This window comes from Ciconia boyciana, chromosome 2 (assembly GCF_034638445.1).
Source record: "Ciconia boyciana chromosome 2, ASM3463844v1, whole genome shotgun sequence".
Taxonomy (NCBI): Eukaryota; Metazoa; Chordata; class Aves; order Ciconiiformes; family Ciconiidae; genus Ciconia; species Ciconia boyciana.
The window spans coordinates 146,863,176-146,883,900 of NC_132935.1; the positions used below are offsets into that span (position 1 = coordinate 146,863,176).

At 38.0% G+C, this 20,725-nt stretch overlaps 1 protein-coding gene across 1 annotated transcript; it reads left to right on the plus strand.

Annotated features, from left to right (window-relative positions):
• Window positions 1-1,275: 1,275 nt before the first annotated feature.
• Window positions 1,276-19,435, plus strand: ARL5B (ARF like GTPase 5B). Its single transcript, XM_072854411.1, has 6 exons — window positions 1,276-1,450; window positions 9,543-9,603; window positions 10,862-11,009; window positions 13,520-13,603; window positions 15,285-15,436; window positions 17,415-19,435. The coding sequence occupies exons 1-6, from the start codon at window positions 1,282-1,284 to the stop codon at window positions 17,461-17,463; spliced, it is 663 nt and encodes a 220-aa protein (XP_072710512.1). The 5' UTR covers window positions 1,276-1,281; the 3' UTR covers window positions 17,464-19,435.
• The last annotated feature ends 1,290 nt before the right edge of the window (window positions 19,436-20,725 follow it).

The window sequence follows — 20,725 nt, forward strand, 5'->3', positions numbered from 1 at the left end:
CAGCGGCAGGAAGTCCCGCCTCTGCGGCCGCCGAGGATTGGTCGGAGGCCGACAGGGCGGTGCCGGCCCGGCTGTTACTATGGGAGCCAGACACGCCGCAGCGGGGTCGGGGAGCGGCCGCGGCGCTGTAGCGCTCTGCCCGGGGTGGCGACGTGGCCGCCCGGCCCCAGCGGGAGGCCCGCCTAGGGCGCGGGAAGGGCGGCAGCAGGGCCGGCCCAGCGCCCGGGGGCCACCCAGCGCGGCCCGAGCCCTGCCGGGGTAAGCAGCGCCGTTAGCACCCCCGTCGCCGCTTACGGGCGGCCGCAGGAGTTTCTCCCGCGGGCAGAGCCCGCTTTGCCGCAGCGCTGCGGGGCGGGCCGCTGCAGTGTCCTCCTCCCTCTCTAGGGTTGCGAGGTCTGTCTTGGAACAGCCGCCTGCATCGCTGCCGGCGGGTGCGTGCGGTGGAGCAGCGTGTCCCCGAGTTACGGGGCAGCAATGAGTCTGCGAAGCTGCAGTAGCTCAGGCCGCAAGTTCAGGGCACAACTCCAGTAATAAACTCGTTTGACAAAACGCTGCTGACAGCGCTTTTTTTGTTCCGCATCAGCAAGCTTAAATGCTGCTGAGTGGATTAAAATGACAGGTTTTGTATTTCCATCCCTCCTGCACGTAAGCGCCTGCGGATTCCTATGCTAAGGCAGAGCAGGGCTCGTCCTCTTCTACTGACCCTCCCCAAGGTGCTGCCGAGTGAGAAAGCTGGGGGACTCACGCCAGAGTTCAATACGCAAGAACCATTAGTACAGCACAGGAAACGAGTCTGCCGTTTTACAATGCTTTACTATACGGGAAAAAAACGAGTGCCTTGGAAACCACGAGCCCTTCCCAACCATAACGAAGGCCGTGGATCAGCCACAGCACCGCCCGGCTAAATGACACGGTGACGGGAGAAGAACGCTGCCAGCGCAACGCTCCCACTCCAGGCCCGACGGCCGCGGCGGGGCTGCTTCTACCCCGGGCGGGGGACAACCATACCCCGCGGCACCCCTCCCTCGCGGGGAGGCTCCCTCTTCCCCGGCAGCGCTAGACCCCAGACCGCTCGGCTCTTCACCAGCCCTGGGGAAAACCCGGCCTCTCCTAGCAGCGTCCCGGAAAGACGCCGCCGCCGCCGCTGACCCCGCTCCCGCTCAGGCCACCCGCCGTGGGCGTACGTGATGACGCACGGAGGGACGCGGCGCCACAGCCGCGTAGGCGTTGGGGCGGTGCCTCGCGCCGTGCGGCCGTTGGCCGGGGGCGGGGCAGCGCCGTATGCCCGCCCCCCCGCCCCCTGGCCCGGGGCCGCAGCGGGCTGCGTCCGCCGAAGGGAGCCGCGGGAGCCGCCACCGCCGCCTGGCTGAGCCCTGGGTGCCCGGCGGGAAGCCGAGGCCAGGCATGGGCCTGATCTTCGCCAAGCTGTGGAGTCTCTTCGGTAACCAAGGTGGGCGCGGGGGCCCGAGCCGGCTGCGGGGAGGTGGGGCGGGCGGCGCGGCGGTGGTGAGGGGGGGGCGAGCGGAGCCCGCGGGGCTGAGGGGGCCGCGGGCAGCTGTCGGAGGCCGGGGGCCTGCTCTGGTCGCCGGGCTTCCCCTGAGGGTGCGCTCAGGCAAAAGTTGGTCTTTTCTTCGTGCAACGCCTTGAGCGCTGGTTCCGCGGCGCCTCCTGCTCGGAGTCGCTTTGTTTCTCTTACTGAGGTGGTCCCCTCCTCTCCCCCTTCCTCCCTGGCTGCTCCAAACACTTCGTTTATCCCGGGCAGCCCTTCGAGCGGTGTGCTCCCGAGTTCTCATGGTGGTGAGTGCTGCTGCCTCTCAGACATGTTTTTTCCCTATGGTAGCGGCTGAAGCTTTGATGGACGGTGAAGGTCTTGTTTGTCTTTGCAGATCCTCTGTTTTTAAGTCGGAGTCTGCTATTAAAATCATGCTATTTTTATCTTTTATATCAAGAAAAAAACCGACCAAACTTGCGTGAGGCCTTTGAGGTAAAGATGTGTTTGTGTTTTGGCAAAGATGCTAGTTAAATACAGTTAGTGACCCAAGAAAATCACGTCTCAAGCCAAGAATAAAAAGGTTGTAAGGGGATAGCTTTCCATTCTCTCCTAGCTAGTGCACCCAGCCCCACAATAATCACTCATGCTCTAATCCAGAGTTCAAAACTTGTGGCTGCCACCACCTTTAGCTTGGCCAGTTATCATAAAAATAGAAAATTATGTTTTATCTATTAATTCATTTATTTTAATGAATCTTATTTACCTAGCCTTCTTTGGTTAGAAGAGAAATTAGTCAAGGAATGTATTGTTCGTATTGTTTTTCTTTGAGGCCCTGAGTTTGGAGCAGGCAAACTGATGTTAATGTTATTGTTCTCTTGTCAGGTTTCCAAATGCACACTTCATTCCCACTTTAAAGTTACTACAAATGCAGTTAAGCTTTTTTGTGCAACACTTTGTTGCCAATACAATTTTGCAAGTTTTGGGAGGCAGGTACACCTGGTGTCCCTTTAATAGTCTTGTCACTGTCAGTGTACATAACCCATTCTAATGCTGTAAATACTAGAGCAAAGTCTCAGTGTGTGTACATATTAACATCTATGTATCAAACTGTCTTTTCGTGGATGGGAGGGAGATCCAGGCCATTTATCTTTCCCCTGCATACACTATTCCACTGCATCGTTCCTGAAGTCTTCTAACAGTCTTCTGAATTTGTTGTTGTTAATTTGAAGATTCTTATTTGTCTGAACCAGAAAACCCATTTGGTAAGATTCAAAGTTCCCCTTATTCTCCAGAAAACTATTAAGTACTGTCTTGGTTTTCATCAAATACTGCTATCTGCAACCTTTCCTTCTGTGAAGGTCTCCGAAGAGACAACTATAAGCAGAGAACTGGTCAGGAGATAACTTCTGGTGGTTTTAGTGTTGGTCTATATGGTACCTTATGAAGTCAATATTTATCTTCAGGGAGGAAGCAAGAGGGGCAGTTTTGTTGTTTTGGTTTTTGGTTTGGTTTTTTTTTTGGTTAGTACTTGACAACATTACATTACGTTGATTCCATTTCATTAGTGGAAAACACGTCTTTGTTACTGTATATTAATTCCTGAAAGGGAAGTTATTCTTCATATATTTAAAATGTTAATGAAAATTAGTATCACAGTTAAGATAAATGAGGCAGTACTGTGAAATACTTACCATTTGGCTTTTATCCCAATGAGAGGCTTCTGGGGTGTGTTCTGATCTTGTTTTGTTGCTGGGGTTCTTTTTGGTTTGGTTTGTTGAGGGTTTTTTGCCCCCTCTTCTTGTGGTGACCACAGAGAAGGAAGTGAGTTTCTTTTCATGGCCAAAATTGAAATTACACCCTAGAAAATTCTCTTCAAACATAAATTTTTGACCCATCTAGTGGGAAATTATTCTCTAATTTACATGACTATTTTCCTCTAAATATTATTATTATTAATAATAAAGGGTAGTAATTATTGAGTTGGTTTTGGTTGCTCTTCTAGTTATATCAAATCTAGACAATTTCTTGGATAATTCATATGCTGTCCCATGAAACTGCTTGTTGAGCAGACTAGCACAGTAGCTTACGCAATGATTTTGACTATCTAGAGGGAATATTCCAAAGATGCAAATAAACCCCAATGTGTGTGGAGCATATCATCAGTTCATTGTGGCTAGTGTGGGTTGTGCTGATAGTCTGAAGCACTTTATACTAGCAAAATGAAAGGTTAAACAAAGCAAAGATTTAGAAAGTGCCATCTGTCTTCTATCAAGTAGAACATGGGGGAGGAGGTGTGCCTGAGTGCAGGAAGATACAGAACAGGAAATCGTTGGCATTTCACTCAAGTATTAATTAGGCACTGCTTTTCATAAATGTGAATAATAGCTGAGCTGAAAATGCCAAATCTGAAAGGTATTTGATCAATAATGTCTGGACAACGTTAAAGAAATATCTACTGATGAACTAATACTGTTAACTCACAGGAAGAAGATATGTTAGTAGCTTTCTGGAAAAGGCACATCTTAACTAACATCTTAAACGTGCATTTTTGTGCTTCAGGGTTCAGCGCAGTTAGAGTAAATGCGCAACGTACAGAAAATTGCATTCACTCAGTACAGAAAATTGCATTCACTCAGAGTGACTTCTGCCTGTTAGGAAAACAGGCAGGTTATAATGAAGGTACCTTAGATCCTACTAAAGCACTGGATGTCATTTTATTAATTTATACATCATCTTTACTACTTTGCAATTTGATTTTTTTGCCATCCTCTTCAATTGTAAGGATGAGGTTCTGGAAGGAAGGTCGAGAGGCTTGACCTAGTCTGTTTCTAAAGACATTCGGGGTAAGTTTCTGTTGACTAATGTTATCTATTGACCTCTTCCAGCAGCATTTCTTACTATTTGTATTCAACTGTTTTAGCCCTGTGACTTGGGTAGCATCCGTGTGTTCCTACCAGGGAGTTGAACCTGTCTGTTGTTCTGTTTCAACTCACTGTGCCTGCAACAGAAATTGATCCAGTTGGTTCAGCCCATTTTGATTATGGTTAGCCCATTTTGGAAAACCCAGACTGGCTCATGGTGAAAAATGTAACGGTTAAAATAGTGTTCTGTGGTTTTGACCTGTGATGAACTTTTAGGAGGGGAAAGCCTTTAGCTCTTTTTGCCTGCTCCCCTGGCAGAATGCACTTGCTTTTCCATTGCAGTGCACTATCTACTCTCCAAATCTGGTATGTGGGATTATGGAACAAGAAAAGCTGCAGTGCAGAGCAGTTTAAGGAAACTGGGTGATGCCTGTGCTGGTCTGTGAGTCAATGACTAATGAAAGAGAGGAACGCTAACAGTCTCTGCGCTGAGCACAGTCCATCAGGGAATATCTATTTAGTTCTGTGGATATGTTTGGAAGGATTCATTTCCAGTTTGAGTTTGGCAGTAGTCTTTAAACAGTGGCTGGTTTTGTTTGTGTGGTGGTGGCGGTAGTGGACAAAACTGTTGCAAGGCCTTATTTAATCTTGTTTTCTGGTCTTTGTGCCTTTTCAGTGCAGAGGTTAAAGCCTGAAGGAGGGAGGACAATAAGCATTTCTATATCTTTCAGCTCTCAATATATGTTGTCTCTAAATCAAGTAGTAACTGAACAATGCGAACTGAAATAGAGATACTTTACTTGTAAGAGAAACAATTGGCTTAAAAATAGACTTTTGTCTTTTTTCCAGGTGACTTACTGATGGCTTCCTGATTCTTTTTCCTTATTTTTGAAATTGACAAAAAACATTGCCCGAGTATTGTTTTCATTTAAAACATTATGCCCTGCAGCCATTTAAAGTCTAGTTCTAAAGTGTCCTAAGTTCAGATTGAATTTACACTTATTTTGAAAATGACTTTTAAAAGTATGTTTAAAAAAAAAATCAGACTTCAAAAATGACTGGCTTAAGCTATTATTCAGTACTCAGATGCCACAGTCTTGTAAGTAGCATGCAGTAATAGGAATAAATGGTGGAGCAACTAACTTATTGCCTGTGTTAACTCAAAGCTGAATAAAACTTGCGTGACTTATCATTCCATCAATACTGTCAAGATTGCTCTTAATGAAACTATAAGGAAAAAACAGAAGTGAATGTCAGCATCCCTGATAAAGGCAACTCTGACAATTGTCAATACCTTATTCCTTTGTGTGTGTGTGTTTGTGGCTGATAGAGTTCTTTAAGAAGTTCACAAATCTGTATTTTCATTTTTTGGAATGATAGTCATTCAGAGTCTTCCAAGTTGCTCTGAATAAATGCTATAGGTGTTAAAAAACTGCCGTAAGAAAAATAACGGTAAGCTCTAAGTCAAGTTCGTTGAACTTCTGTAACTCCACAGTTTATTTCACTTAGGCTTGCTGACAGTTCACAGACTGTACAGTCAGGTTAGCAGAGACCATTATCTGGAAAACCAAATGGATTTTGGTTCCGGTGACTACTAAAGGCTATTCTCTTGTAATCAAGTCTGGAAATACAAGATGTATTTAAGCAGTTATTCTGTGTTTAAAAGAAGACTGTAAGGCAGCTTTTAGTATGCACAATGAATCCTTGTATTGAAATGTCTTTGAACTTTAGTAAAATGCTATTCCTCCTGCCTCCTCTTTAGCAAACTTCTATCTGCATTCTGTCTTCAGCCTTGAAGCCGCCGAGATTGTTGTTCTTTGGAACTAGGTGTGGGGTTTGTGTTTCATAGCCTGGAAAGTATTGGTACCCTTTCCAATATTCATTTCTTCTTTCAAATATGTTGGAAGAGCCTTGCTCATCATTAAAGTATTTAGAAATATTTTTATTTTTAATTTTTGCAAATTAGAAAGAGGAAAGGCTGAAGTTGTGAGAATTGAATCTTCCATTTTGGGTCCTTTTACCACAGAGGAATATAGAAAAGTAAGTGATGAAAAGAGCATATTATTTCTTCCTTCTAAGATCTGCTAGAAGATCATCTTCACTGTCCTGTTATTTTGTAATACTAGACTGCCTGAGATTTTTTTTTAACAATACTGTATATATATATATTTATTTTTTTTTAAGTCTGCCAGGAATGATTGATATAACAGAATTCTTTGGATTCTTTCAAACAGTAGTTTAATACTGTCTTTTTTTCCCCCTGCGTATGCCTACTTTTTCTACTTATTTTTTTCCGCTCTTTGTACCTGATTTATAAAGACTCTGCTCTTCTGCTCTGGCAACTCTGTTACGGATTTTCTTCTTCCTTTGCCAAGAACATGGTGGACTGGGAAGATATGCATGAATACAACCCAAACTGAGTTAGAATACCAGCCAGTGAAAGGGAGAAACTTGGGTTAGTCTGTAAGTACAGAACACAAATATGAGCAGAAATCACTGCCTATGGTTTAATCCATAATTGTCCTTTCTCTTAAGTGTTGCATCTATCTTCTACTAGTTGCTCTTGTAAACAAGTACTTCTCTTGCTAAAATTTTGTTCTGTCTTAGTTTGACAGTTTTTAAGTTCACAAGTTTTTCCTCTAATGCACATATACAAGTAAAAATTCTGTAATCTAGCCAAACTAGACAGAGATTCAACTTTTGAATGTTTTAAGTGAAGAGTTTTCTATTACCATATATGACAGTTCTGAAAGTAACTGCCATTAATAAAAGGTGGAAACTGCTATTTGTATGAGATATTGATGCTTTCATCTTATTATTTTCATCCCCAAATCGACATTAATTAAGACTTGTGTGACTCTTTCTTGTTTGTGCTTATTCCGTTACTGTATAAAATACCATTTGAATATGGAGTAACACAGATAAGCTCTGCCTTTTTTTCCCAATTAGTGTTGAACCATTCACACTTCAGTGGCTTTCAAAAAGTCATCTCATGGGGATTTTTTTTTTTTTCACTACTTTAAGTAGCGTGATACTGTTTCATCCAACACTTTTCTTATTCATTCCTAAGTAAGACTCTGTATTCTGATGTGAAGGTGGGAAAGAGCAATGTAATGCCTGACTGGAATTCCTTTTCTTTTCCTTCTTGAAAATAACTCAAACAGAATGTTGCAAAAGTAGTCGTCTTCTTCCAGACAATAGTTGACAACCTGGCTGTTTTGAAAGCAACAGAAAGGTATTTCTGTGTTTGAACTTTGAAAGCCCTTTAAACTTAACTGAATTTGAAGAAGAGATGAACAGTCTAGCTATGTGGCATGGTTTATTAGAGTTGAAAGCAGAGAGGATTTTGTACTGTATTGGGAAAGGTTATTAATTGCTGATGCTGCTTCTTATGGGGTTAAAAATATTACTGGATTTAAAGCCAGGAAAAGTTCTTTCCTTAGAATGTGTTGGCAGGATGCAGTAGTAGGGGAAGTGATACAAGGAAATACATTTCAACATTTGTTAGGGCCGTATCACATAGCAAAACTTCTAAAAGTCCCAAGCAAGAGATTATTTTATTAAAATCACTTCCAGTATGAAAAGACCTAGGTTATTATATATAAATAGGTTTTAAAACAAAACAAAACACTTTTATTCTTCCTTAGACCACCCACTTGCAGGCAAAACCCCACCAATTTGATATTTATGACAGATCTTCTGACCTTTTAGTAATTTTTTATAAGTCTTGTAGATTGAATGTGGTGTTTTAGAGGAAATCTTTAAGCTGTGAACCATGTTTTGCTTTGGAATAAGTGCCCTAGAATTTTAAATATTACCCCTTCAAAAGTGAGTCTGTTCACAGACTTTTAATGCAAGTTTTACTTGTAGTATCCATTTGTAAATTCTCTACTCTCAAGTGATTTGCTTTTTTGTCAGTAAGTGGATCAGTATTGATTCATTAACTGCACACATGTTCAAAAGAACCACCATTCTAATTGTCTGTGCTGCTGTATTTGAAATTCTAAGAAGGATTAACTACAGAGAAGTATGTAAGTTCTGGGGTTTTTGTTGTTTTTGTTTGGTTTTGGTTTTGTTTCCCCTGTGCCTGGAAAAATAACATTGCAGCATTTGGAAGGTCACTATTCTATAAGCTGGACTTTCCAGCAGGTTGAGGGAGGTGACCTTTCCCTTCTGCTTAGCACTGGTGAGGCCTCACCTGGAGTAGTGTGTCCAGTTCCAGGCTCCTCAGAACAAGAGAGACATGGACATACTGGAGAGAGTCCAGTGGTAGGCCACAAGGATGATTAAGGGACTGGAGCATCTCATATGAGAAAAGGCTGAGAGCTGGGACTGTTTAGCCTTGAGAAGAAAAGGCTTGGAGGGGATCTTGTTAATGTATATAAACACCTGAAAGGAGGGTGCAAAGAGGACAGAGACAGGCCCTTCTCAGTGATGCCCAGTGACAGGACCAGAGGTGGTGGGCACAAACTGAAACACAGGAGGTTCCCTCTGAACATCAGGAAACACTTTTTCACTGTAAGGGTGACTGAGCACTCGCACAGGTTGCCCAGGGAGGTTGTGGAATCTCCATCCTTGGAATACTCAAAAGCCTGGGCAGTGGTCCTGGGCAACTGGCTCTAGGTGGCCCTGGTTGAACAAGGGGGTTGGACCAGATGACCTCCAGAAGTGTCTTCCAACCTTGACCATTCTGTCATTCTGTGACTTTTCAGTTCAGAAAATGTTGGAATTTGTGATCTATTCAAAATATGGCTTCCTCTTAGTTTTTACCGTGCGAATGATGGTGGTCCTTTAACAAGTGGTTATTATTGAGCCTTGAATGTTAGGCTAATATTTTGTGCAGTCTTTGGATGTTTGGTGATGTTCTTAATATAACTCATAGCAGTGTATCATCCTTTTTCATTGTACTTTTCTTTCTAAAACTAGATTTTTTAAATGAAGTAATCATATTAGTAACCATTCCTTTATGAAGACTTCCAGTACTGACTTCTCTTGAGACTACAGTTTTAGGAAAAGATGAGGCTTTGTGGATTTTTTTTTTTTCTGTCCTCAATCACCAGTAGACTGTGTAAGCTATTGAAAGAAGTCAAACAAGCAGTTGCTTTCTTCAGTAAGGAAAAGTGATTAACCAGAATTATAATTATTGCTGTTTCCACTAATTTATTCTTGTCTTTTTTGTGTATATGCAGAGCACAAAGTAATCATAGTGGGTCTTGATAATGCTGGAAAGACTACTATTCTTTACCAATTGTAAGTATATGAACTATTTTGTTTTTCTGTTTATATTTTAGTATTTGTCATTGTTTAATCATTGAAAATTCAGCTTTGCCACCTGGCGGAATCTCTAGGGTTCTAGATCACAGATTGTACATTAATGGTATTAGTTGTTCTAAACAGAGTAAATATTTAAAGGATAAGTGAAGGAACTGCAGTGTTTTAAAACTGAACTGTAAATTGAATAACAAAAGTGTACATACAAGCACAAAGTGAACTGCAAATTCTTTTGCCATCAAAGCCTATCTTTATTTGTAAGCATAGAAATAATCCTGTTGCCAAGAACTGCAGAGAAGAAAGTGATTTCTAAACTAGTGGTTGATTTCTAGCTACTCTGCAAAAATCCATAAATGTTTCCTAATTCCAGTGTCTAAAATTTGTGATGGAGGATTCCTCAAAATAGCGCCTAGGCAAGATGAAATACTACCTTTAGCATTTTCAATAGCATCATTGCACCCAAATCTTGCCAGCATTACAACATAATATACAATTTATCTATGATAAATTCAAGAATATTGGCAGGAAAGTAATTACTATTATAATTGTAGAAAAGGAGGAGGGTGTAGCCAAATTACTATGCATATATTTGGATATGAAGGCAGCAGAGGATGTTTTCCAAAAAAACTTTTTCCTAAGCACTTTTGACAAAGCTTAAAGGTAGGACTGAGAAACTTTCAGCTATGTAAACAAACAGTCCTTAGGAATTTGTTTTAATATTGAGTTACTAAGTTGAGTGCTCTGATAAAATTATATTCTGATTTATATTTTGCACAGTTTAGTGTTCCCCTTATTTGGGATCTTTAGAATAGCAGCTTCTACTTTGAAACAAGTGCATTTTAAGTATCTGTTAGAGTGCCCTTTAAAAAGAGAAGCCTCTTAAAACACAGATGCTTGTCCATTAGTTATAAGCCTTTTATGTGCTTGTTTTTCAGTACTGATGTCTTTAAGCATGTCTACAGTCTGCTACAAAAGCACACTGGAACTTCGTCAGCCACAGTTTTTAGTCCAAATTCAGATTGAACTAATCTTTTCACTAAAGAACTGCTCTTAAATATTCGCTTTATTTCTGTAAAAAATCAAATATATAGCTTTTTGAAATATGCCTATTTAAAAATATTTTTAATCACAGTTACACATATTTACTTTTTCTACAACAAATTTGTTGTAATTGAACTGTGACAACCCTTGTGGATTTTACTGGCTGGTCTTTATGGTGTGATATTGTTTCCTTTAGCTTAATGAATGAAGTGGTTCATACTTCTCCAACCATAGGAAGCAATGTAGAAGAAATAGTGGTGAAGAACACTCATTTCTTAATGTGGGATATTGGAGGACAAGAATCGTTACGGTCATCGTGGAATACCTATTATTCAAACACAGAGGTATGAGAAGCTGCTTTGAAATCTGCAAATTCAATAAGTTTGTCTGGAATTGTATTTATTTATTAGGAATATTGGTAGATTTTTATAAAGATTGCAGCTGTATTGTTTTCAAATCTTTTTGAGGAAGAACAAACCAGAAAAGTGTAAGGTGTCTCTGGTATGCAGCCAATTTCCTAGTAATATTTGAAGTATTTTTCCTGTATACTTTACGGTAATGTTGTTCGATCTGCGGTATAAACTGCGAAGTTAGACTTTTTTCCTAGACAATCAAATGATATCGAAATACATTTCAGATCAAATGGGTTTTTTGCATATTTTTTCAAGTAGATTAAAAAGACAATTTTGCAATGTACTTTGCAAATTCAGTGAGGATTTGCAGTGGTTAACCGAACTTCTGTACATCTAGTCTGAAATGTTTTTGAGGTAACGATAATTAAGGATGAGGAATGAAACTTTCTCTAGGCAGCAGTTTTTAAAAAGCTCATCAGCTCGTGGTTTTTATCCAAAGGATAAAGGAACGTCTAGCTGTGCAGTACTCGTGAGGTAACTGGTAAAGCTGCCATTGCTGGAAAGGTTGGAGTAGAACTCAGCAATAGTTGTCTTCTGGGGGTTTGTTTTTTATGCCAGTCTTTTTCATGCCAAAAGGTTATCAACGCAGCATGCACATAAAATCTCTGTAGCCTCGCTTTGAGACATCTACTTTGATGCAAAAGATTTTAGACTTCATTTCTTACTATTTCTACTAAAAGTAGACTACTAAAGCTTTGACTGCTGGAAACAGATGAGGAAGAAAAAGGGGTCTGTTTAGTACGCTAATCCTAACCTCCCCGATATGAATAATTCCTTTACTGTTCCTCCTCTTGTGCTGGACAACTCAAAGTCACAGCAGCATTAAATTGACTTATTTTTTTGTACTTTGTGGTCATTTTCAATGGGTAATGAATCTCCTTAATTTTATAAGGCAAAGTGATTTGGAGCATATGTTAGAGAATTATAGCGGTGACTTCTAATCCTCCTTTTTTTCTTACTATCTCTCTTTTCTGTCTTTCCTTATCTGTAAATTGAAAAAATCTAAACAAAATGTTTGGAGTAATGTAAAAATCCCACAAATAAGCTTTTCAGTGCATACCTGTCTTAATTAGTTTCAACTTAATATGGCTAATTCTGCAATTCTGTTTTAAGAGTCAGATAGTATTCTTACAGAAAGGATGTTGAGACGGGCTTACAGACACAAGATTTGCGGGGAGAGGAAAGGGGAGGGAGCTGTCATGGTTAAGTTATTGGGGCTGGGGGCAAACAAAAAGAGTTACAGTAAAAGAGAAAAGGTATAGAAAACTATTCCCCTCTGGGCAGAGAAGTGGAGTCTCTTAGATGAACGTCACCTCCTAGGTCTCCTCTCCAGTGTGGCATGTGTTCCCTGTAATTTTTTTTTTTTTATAGTATCTGTATGATTTTCATCAGAACGTACTTGATCTCCCTACTGGTTGTTCCCACCTATGACACTGTTAGCGCTGCAAGTGTTGAACACTGATCAGTTGTTATGGTTTGTGTACACATACTGTTGTGTAATGCTTACAAGCATTTAGTTGAGTATTACCTACCCTGTAATGCCATGTCTTTTTCCCCTCTAGTCTAAGGCCATAAAATAGAAGGTACAAAACAAGGGGCAGAAGGAGTGGGGTAAAAGAGAGTAATTTTCATACCAATGACAATCACTTCCCATGGGAGAGACCTGATGTACCAGACCTAGCAGTGTCTCAGGATTCACAAGTGCACGGCCATGAGAATAATGTGCCTGGCAGGAACAGTAAGGGTAAAATCACTGCTATAGCTATCTCCAGGCCCTAGGTGGAAGGGTGCAAAGTTGTAAGTGAGAAGCCAACTGTACAGGCCCTTTGCGTTACAAAGGTTAAGTTGTTGTGCAACAACATAATGCTACGCCCTACAGGTACCTAGCTTTCTGAGGTCTGATGTACTACTTTGAAATAACATTTCTTAAACCTTGTGAGTAAGATGATGCTGAATTGCTAAAAATGCTTCTTTCAAAATAGGGAATTTCAATTTCGGTTTTATAGCTGAGTATACAAGTAGTAGTTATCAATGAAAACAGCTATTACTGTGCACTGTATAGCGAGTTTGTCATCCACATTTTAAATGTAATCCACTACCCATAGGTGCTTTTGGTACTTACATCACTATTTTGCTTATGATGTAGGGCCTTCAAATCCACCAAGGAGATTTAACCATAGTACGTGAAAGTAGATCTTAATAGCAGTGCTGAAATGTACAAGCACAATAATTTTTTATTTATCTTTAACTATAATCTTCACATGGTTCCCAGGGTTCTAGCAAAAGACTGTAACAATAAACCTCTTGTTCTGTTTTCTCGTGTGCTCTGAAAGTCTATGTCTCTCTTATATAAGAAGACTTGTGGTAGTGGTCTTCTGAAAACATGCTTTCTGTAATTTATACTTTGTACTTACATACTGTATTATTGTTTTTTCCCCTAGTTCATCATTCTTGTTGTTGACAGCATTGATAGAGAGCGACTTTCTATTACAAAAGAAGAACTTTATAGAATGCTGGCTCATGAGGTATGGTGGGGAGTTGGGATAATAGTTTTTTTGTGAATAACATTACATGCTTCCTATGTTAGCAAAAATTATAGTGTCACAAAAATATTTCTGAGCCTAAATGTGCATCCATGTTGGTCACATTTTAAAATTATGTAAATTACAGATAAACAGGAAAATTATTATGAAGCAATCTTCTACAAGGGCTTGTTTGATTGTAATCAAATCACTCTTTACTTTGCAAATGTTGAACTTGTAAAATATCTTAAACTTCATATTAATATAACTGGGTATTATTGTTCTCCACCACTATCTCTCTTCTTTTGGTTAAATGGCTAAAATTTCAATAAACTTTTTTAGAAAGTAGGCAATTCCATTTCTCTGTCTTGCTTCTTTTAATCTGCTTCCTTAAAATTAAGGAGCGTATCTAATACTACGGATAAATTAGTTTCATTTCAGTTTCCTTCCAGATTATTTTGTTTGTAGTTTTATTACTGTATGTTGTATTGAGGACTGTTCAACATTGGGTCAACTCCCTCAAACATCCTAAATTAACATCTATGTTGGATTAGCTAAAAACCTTCTGTGATCACCCTTAAGCTAAATTAGGGTTGTTTTAAATCTAAATATCCATTTTTTAAGGAAAAGGATTTAGTACAATGCAAGTAATTCTGTGGAGTTCATTTCTGTGAGACATGCATTGTTTCAAATGAGTGAGGATTTTACTTTATAGTTAATATTAATGTAGTTTGGGTCTGGTAGTAAGGAGCAAATACATTACCAAAAAAGGTGGAAAGATGACTTTTTGTGGTGAAGTTTTCCCATGTAATTTATTAGTTTCCGGTGTTATAAAGTCTTATGAGATTGTGATCTACCATCTCTTGAAAACAGCCGGTAGGCCTAGACTGGACTACTTGTAAGAGTGAATTTTCAACTTTGGACCATAAAGGTTTGGGTTTTTTTTCTCTTGATGGAGAAATAATCTCAAAATTTAATATACATTTAAATGTGTTGAACACTTTTAATTACAACTGTCAGCTTCCTATTGCATTTGTTTACCCTTCTGCAGTCCTAAAACCATACATCCCAGTTCTTGTCTCATTGCTGTGTGGAATGCTGATTTCTATACAGACACAAAACAACTTTTTATTAGATTCTGTTTTTACTAAAGCTGCTGCAGCATTATTAGAGCTCACTTTATTGAACAATAGGATAAAACTTACAAGGATTTAGATAGCTTTCTTAAATTGTTATTGCTTTAATCACTACAGAACTTGTTTAATGAAGTTGAAAGTAATTTCAAGGGAATGATATCTAGCAGGCTTTTCCATTTGAATAGTATCTAATGTAGATTTTTGGAATGTTTATCCAGTAATAATTCTGCTGGCTGGATGGTTTGGAGCTTTATGAAATATATTTTATCAAGACTTTCATTAGTTAACATATGAACATGTGATCAACACGAAAAGGACAGCTGTATAATACATTGTAATTTGATTCTCTGTGGTGGAGAACACTTCTGAATAAATTGGTTTCTTCAGTCTTAGTGTAATTAATTTTTAATGCAGTAAGTCTGTTAAAATTACATGCTGCTGTGTAATTGTAGATTAGCTTGAATACAGTTCTTCTAAGAACTTCAGTTAACGCAATAGCCTTTTAGTTCTTTATAATAACCATTATGAATACTCTAAATTACTTCTAGGATTTACGGAAGGCTGCAGTTCTCATCTTTGCAAACAAGCAGGACATGAAAGGTTGCATGACAGCTGCTGAGATATCTACCTACCTCACCCTTAGCTCCATAAAGGATCACCCATGGCACATTCAGTCCTGTTGTGCTTTGACAGGAGAAGGGTAAATGCTTACTGCTTAGTATAGTAATATATGGTAAATGAGAATACTGATTCAGAAGCCTATAGAACCAATGTGGATTTCCTGAAAGAACATATTTTCTGATCTTTGCAGTCAGAGGGACATTTTGAATTTTTCCTTTTTTTAATTGAACCTTGTGGATCTTTTTTCATAGCTCAAACTCCAAATTTGTATTAAACTCTTTCAGCTTATTTTTTTAAAAAAACTAAAAACCCAAACACCACCACAAAACCCAGAACAAAACAAACCCACTCTCCCCCAAATATGTAGCTGTTGGCATAATTTTTTATTCTCTGTGCACTACCCTCTCATTCTGTGTGTCTTTGTGTAGTTAAAGAAATAAGCTATTGCATCTTCCTTTACATTCTGATCTGCCATAAGTTTCTAAGGTGTGGGAGGGGTTGGGGTGGTTTTGGGATTTTTTTGGTTGGTTGGGTTTTTTGATAAACATTCAAACATAGTTTTGATGAAAAGGTATGTAGATCTGGCATAAAACAAAATTGTTACCAATATTAAACCTTTTATTTATATCTGGCTGATGTAGCTAATTTTGAAACTTTGTATACCTTATGCCAGCAATTACTAAAATGGAAAGCTGAGCTTTCCTTATATCCTTTGTCTATAAAGATCAAAAAACATTTTTGGATGCCTGTAACAAGTTGGATAGTGTCTTCCTTACGTGGTTTGAAGTGTGCTAATTTTTCATCTTGATTCTTAAAGCAGTCTTGTAATGTGTAATAGTTAGAAGTTTTTTCAGCTATGTTGTACAACGTTTACAATAAAGTCGTCTTGTGACATCAAAAATAGTGAATCCAACTGAGTGGGAAGTGAGACTATCTTCCTCACTTCTAGCATGAAGTATTTTCTAATGTAATGAAGATGTCTTGTAGAGTGATTGGCAGCATTCACTTCCTTAGGGTGGGATGTATTAGGGAAAACAAACTGGTTTTTTTAATTGAGTCTTTGGATTGTATTGTTTCATTCTAAGATTTAACTCTGCTTTCTTCCTAACAGTTTTGCCAAAGTGGCTTTTGAGTATTTAGTTTATGTACTAAATTAGATCTTCAAATAAGTTGGCATTTGGAGGAAGGTAGAAATTAATGAATATGAACTTCAGTTTAGAAACATTGTCCATCCTAAGCTGCTTCTTTCTTATTTAAAAAAGATGAGTAATTCGAATACTTAAAACTGTGACAGTAGTGAGACCAACTCATAAAAAAATTCCCAGAGTTAGATTGCTGAGCTGAATCTTCCTTGGGAAGATCTGACAGAAGTCTAGGGAGATTAACCCCATGTGAGTGAAGCTAGCCCTCTTGGATAGCTAAATCATGATATACTTTACAAAGGTAAAGCTTAAAGATGGCATAAACTAGGTAACTAGATCCCTAGAACATCAAAGGAAAACCTGTATCCTGAAATGGAAGACTTTTAAATAGAGATGCAAATTGAGTGAGTAGGCAGATTAGATCCCATGCAATCTTGGTGTTGAACATAAACATATTTTTAATTTTGTAATGGGCTTTTGGAATTCTTGATACACTGCCTTTTTGTGAACCAATTCAGCCTGGGTACCTGTCCTTTGTCTTTTAGTATTAGTATATAAAGGTCTAGCTTTCAAGTAAGCAGTCTTTCATGGGAAACGTATAGAAAGAGCAAAACTTATCTGGTTTCATGTACTTTTGAGAAAGCATGTTAAGAATAGTGTCTTTTAGATTTACAAGGAAAAAAAAAATTGAAGGAGTGCCAAGCTTCAATAAAATAGCATGCTTGACCATCTTCTTGTGGTTAAAGCCTAAGTAGACTTAGTTTAAAACAATATTTACTCTGTTCAAGTTTCAATCCCAATTCCAGTTGATTTTATTTATTTTGAGTAGATGTTTTTAAACATAAAAACAAGTAGAAAATACTTTAAAGATGCTGGAATAGAACTGGTATCAATATAACATCTCTTATCTTTCAGATTATGCCAAGGCTTGGAGTGGATGACCTCCCGTATTGGAGTGAGATAGCTTTTTTTTTTTTTCCCCCTCCAAAAGAAGAGACTTCTATTTATCCTGTGAACATGTACATTTTTCTGTACTTCTGGCTGCTGAGGCGCAGTGACCATGTTTAATTTATATCGGCCAACCCCCAAGCTGTACTTGAATCAAGTGCGGTCGAACTGAAACACAAAGTATTTTCTTAACTTTTTTTAATACACTAATCTTCAACTGGATGAACATATGTGAATCTGTTTTTAAGCATTGAAATTCCTCTGAATATGTATTCTAACTTTTTCAACGATAGCTTTTTAAAATCTGTTTTGTCTTTGTCAATATTTCATACTTCTTTCTAAATAGTTTATATAACTTACTAACATAAATGAGCACAGTTTGTTTAATGATGAAAAAGTAGTGAGTAGGTTGACTTTACTCTGGCATAGCTTTAGCCTCTAAGGATAACCATATCTCCAGCTGGGCTTCCTGGAACATCAGTAGAGTTCTAGCCAGCATGCAAATTAATAGTTATGAATGCAAGTTTTTAAATGCTGAACAAGTTAGTTATAGTTAATATTGTGGTGGCTTTTAACCTGGTATATAATTGAACTTCTGCCTTAAAATAAATCTATTTCATTCTCAGTTTCTCTGGTAAGTAGTTCTAGGATATGATTCTTTTTCTTTTACTTAAAAATACATCTCTCTACAGTGGGTAAAAGTTTTGTTATTAAGTTCTGGTTTAGTCATTTAGAACTCAAATACCTTTTTAAAAATAAACCTCTTGATAATTAAATTTGGAATCATGACAGCCAGTGTTATGTGTAGACTTGCTGTAACCTGTTAAAATTTTAAATACTGTATACATGAGCCTTCCTCACCTTTTAGTGAGAGTGCTGTTTTCTAAATGAATGCAAAATCAAAAGGGAAGCCAGATTTATAAACAGAACAAAATCATGGTGCTGTATCTGTAGACTTCAGAGTGAAGCTAATCTTGACATTTATTTACCTAGTATCAAATATGTTTTCAGATTCTGTTGCAGAAAAAATATCTTGCCTTAATTTTTGTTTTTAGTCTTATTTGCAGGAGCAGAGAACTTTTGATGTTGTTTGAGTTAGATTAATTCACCTGAAATTTAGGAACTGAAAGTTGAAAAAGTAGAAAGCTTCCATTTGAAAAAAAGGTGTTGAAAGATTGGACCTAGTAACTCTTAATTCAATTTGAAGGGGATGAAGTTAGATCTGTAAGGAGAATCTAAAGCTATGGATGAAGTTAATTGAGAACATTAGACACCAAAAAACCCCAACCACCAAAGGCCCAAAAAACCATCTGAGAAAGAAAGCAAAAAGAAAACAAAAACAATGGTGGGCACCCAATTCCTAGTGAAATTCCAGCAGCAGTCAAGGATCTAACCTACATAAATGCTTGGCAGGCTTTCCAAAAGCACCATTCTGCACTTTTGCGTGCCTAAAAACTACGTGGAGTCCGGTTACTAGAACCATTATGCTAATTGAGTAGAGTCTTTTAATGATAAAATGTTTTTGATAAATCTTGTTTTGATAATTCAATCACACAGAGTTTTCATTAATAAAATTTTAAGTTTTGTAAATTTCAATTTGATACCATTTTTATTTGAACAAAGCTTAATGAAATTTTAAAAGTATCAGCAAATATGTTGTCGTAAGTGTTAAAAAGAAGACTTTGAATACATGTGAAGTCAGTGAATGGTTGAATGAAGTTGCATATTAATGCTAGTTAGCAAAAGTCACATTTAGGAGAAAGACTATGTTGAGTGTCAAGTCAAAACGCTCAGAAAATAATTTACATCAGTGAAAAGTAGTGCTTAAAGAAAAAAGAAGAATGCAAGGCAAGGTTAAAATCTGATACTAAAGTTTCTTGCTCCAATGTTCATGCTAACAACAGTTCTAACGTGTGAAAATAAGATTTGGTTTGTTCTTAGGGAAGCAAATTATAAATGAAAATAATAAAATGATACTGTGAATGAGATTTCTTGTTTGGTGATTTAATAATTTCAGTTTGCAATTTAGATTTATTTCCAGGTTTACTTTTATGTAATTCGGAATGTAGTCCTGAATAGTTATAAAAAGCACTATCTGGATGTATAACCCTTTGATTGTTTGGGGTTGTTTTGTTGTTTTTTTTTTAAAAAAGGCATGATTTTATATTTAACATTTTGCAGGTGAAACCATTCATAAATGTATAGTTCGATTACTAAATCCAGTCTCACCTGAGGTAATACATCTAACTGATTAAGAGGAAATGGTCATACTGTAGACCTCAGAATAATGAAAGTTTTATTTTAATTCCTTAACGCTTAAGACCTTTGAGTACCTTTACAGAAGGAAACATTCTTGACAACAGCAATGATTTTGATCATCGTACTGCTTCATTTTCTACAACAGTTTTCCATTTATGATATCGGTTTGTTTACAGCGTTTATGCTGTGGTTTAGTTTTTTGAAAAAGGCTTGGTGTGGAATTTTGGGGGGTTTATTTTTAATCACCTTCAGAGCCTGTTGAAGTAAAAGTACTTTGGTTAAAATAATTTTTACAATGGGGTGCTTTAGAACACTGCATGTGTCTTTGCACTGCCAAACACTGCATTATTTTTGTTAATCTATAGGTAGTAATTATATTGCAGGTAGTTTTTGCACTTCGAAAATATTTTGCATTTAATACACTGTTCACAAAGAACACTGTTAATCAGCTTCTCATTATAAATGTAAATTATAATAAGGAAATTAGAAATGTAAGGAAACATTTAAAAATATTCTCAAGTAAAAGATCACAAAGGTTTTTCCTCCAAAATAATCCATTTTACACAAAATATAGGATACTGTAATAAAATAATTGATATGCATGCTATAGTCTAATTTATGAAATCGGACCCATTGTGTTAAAATAATTCATCATATTATGAGAGAAATAGTTCTGATTGTGTTTAGCAGCCTCTATCAGCATGCACCTTTGAGCATGCACAATTTTTGTCATGCTTGGATGAGGTTGGCAGGATCCGCTTTTTGAAAGTAGTCTTTACAGATTTTTAATCTCTTTTGCTTAATTGAATTTGCTTAGTTTATTTGAGGTGGAATTAAGTTTTACAATAAGACTTTCCCTTCCCCCTTCCCCGATGTGTTCATCTGTAAGCTAACTGTTGTTACTAGGTAGATCTAGTAATAATTTTAATGTTTCCCTCCCTGTTAATAATTTTAAGACTGAATAAAGCTTATAGCATAAATAAGTACTAGAAAAAACACATCGGCTAATTGAGTAGTGA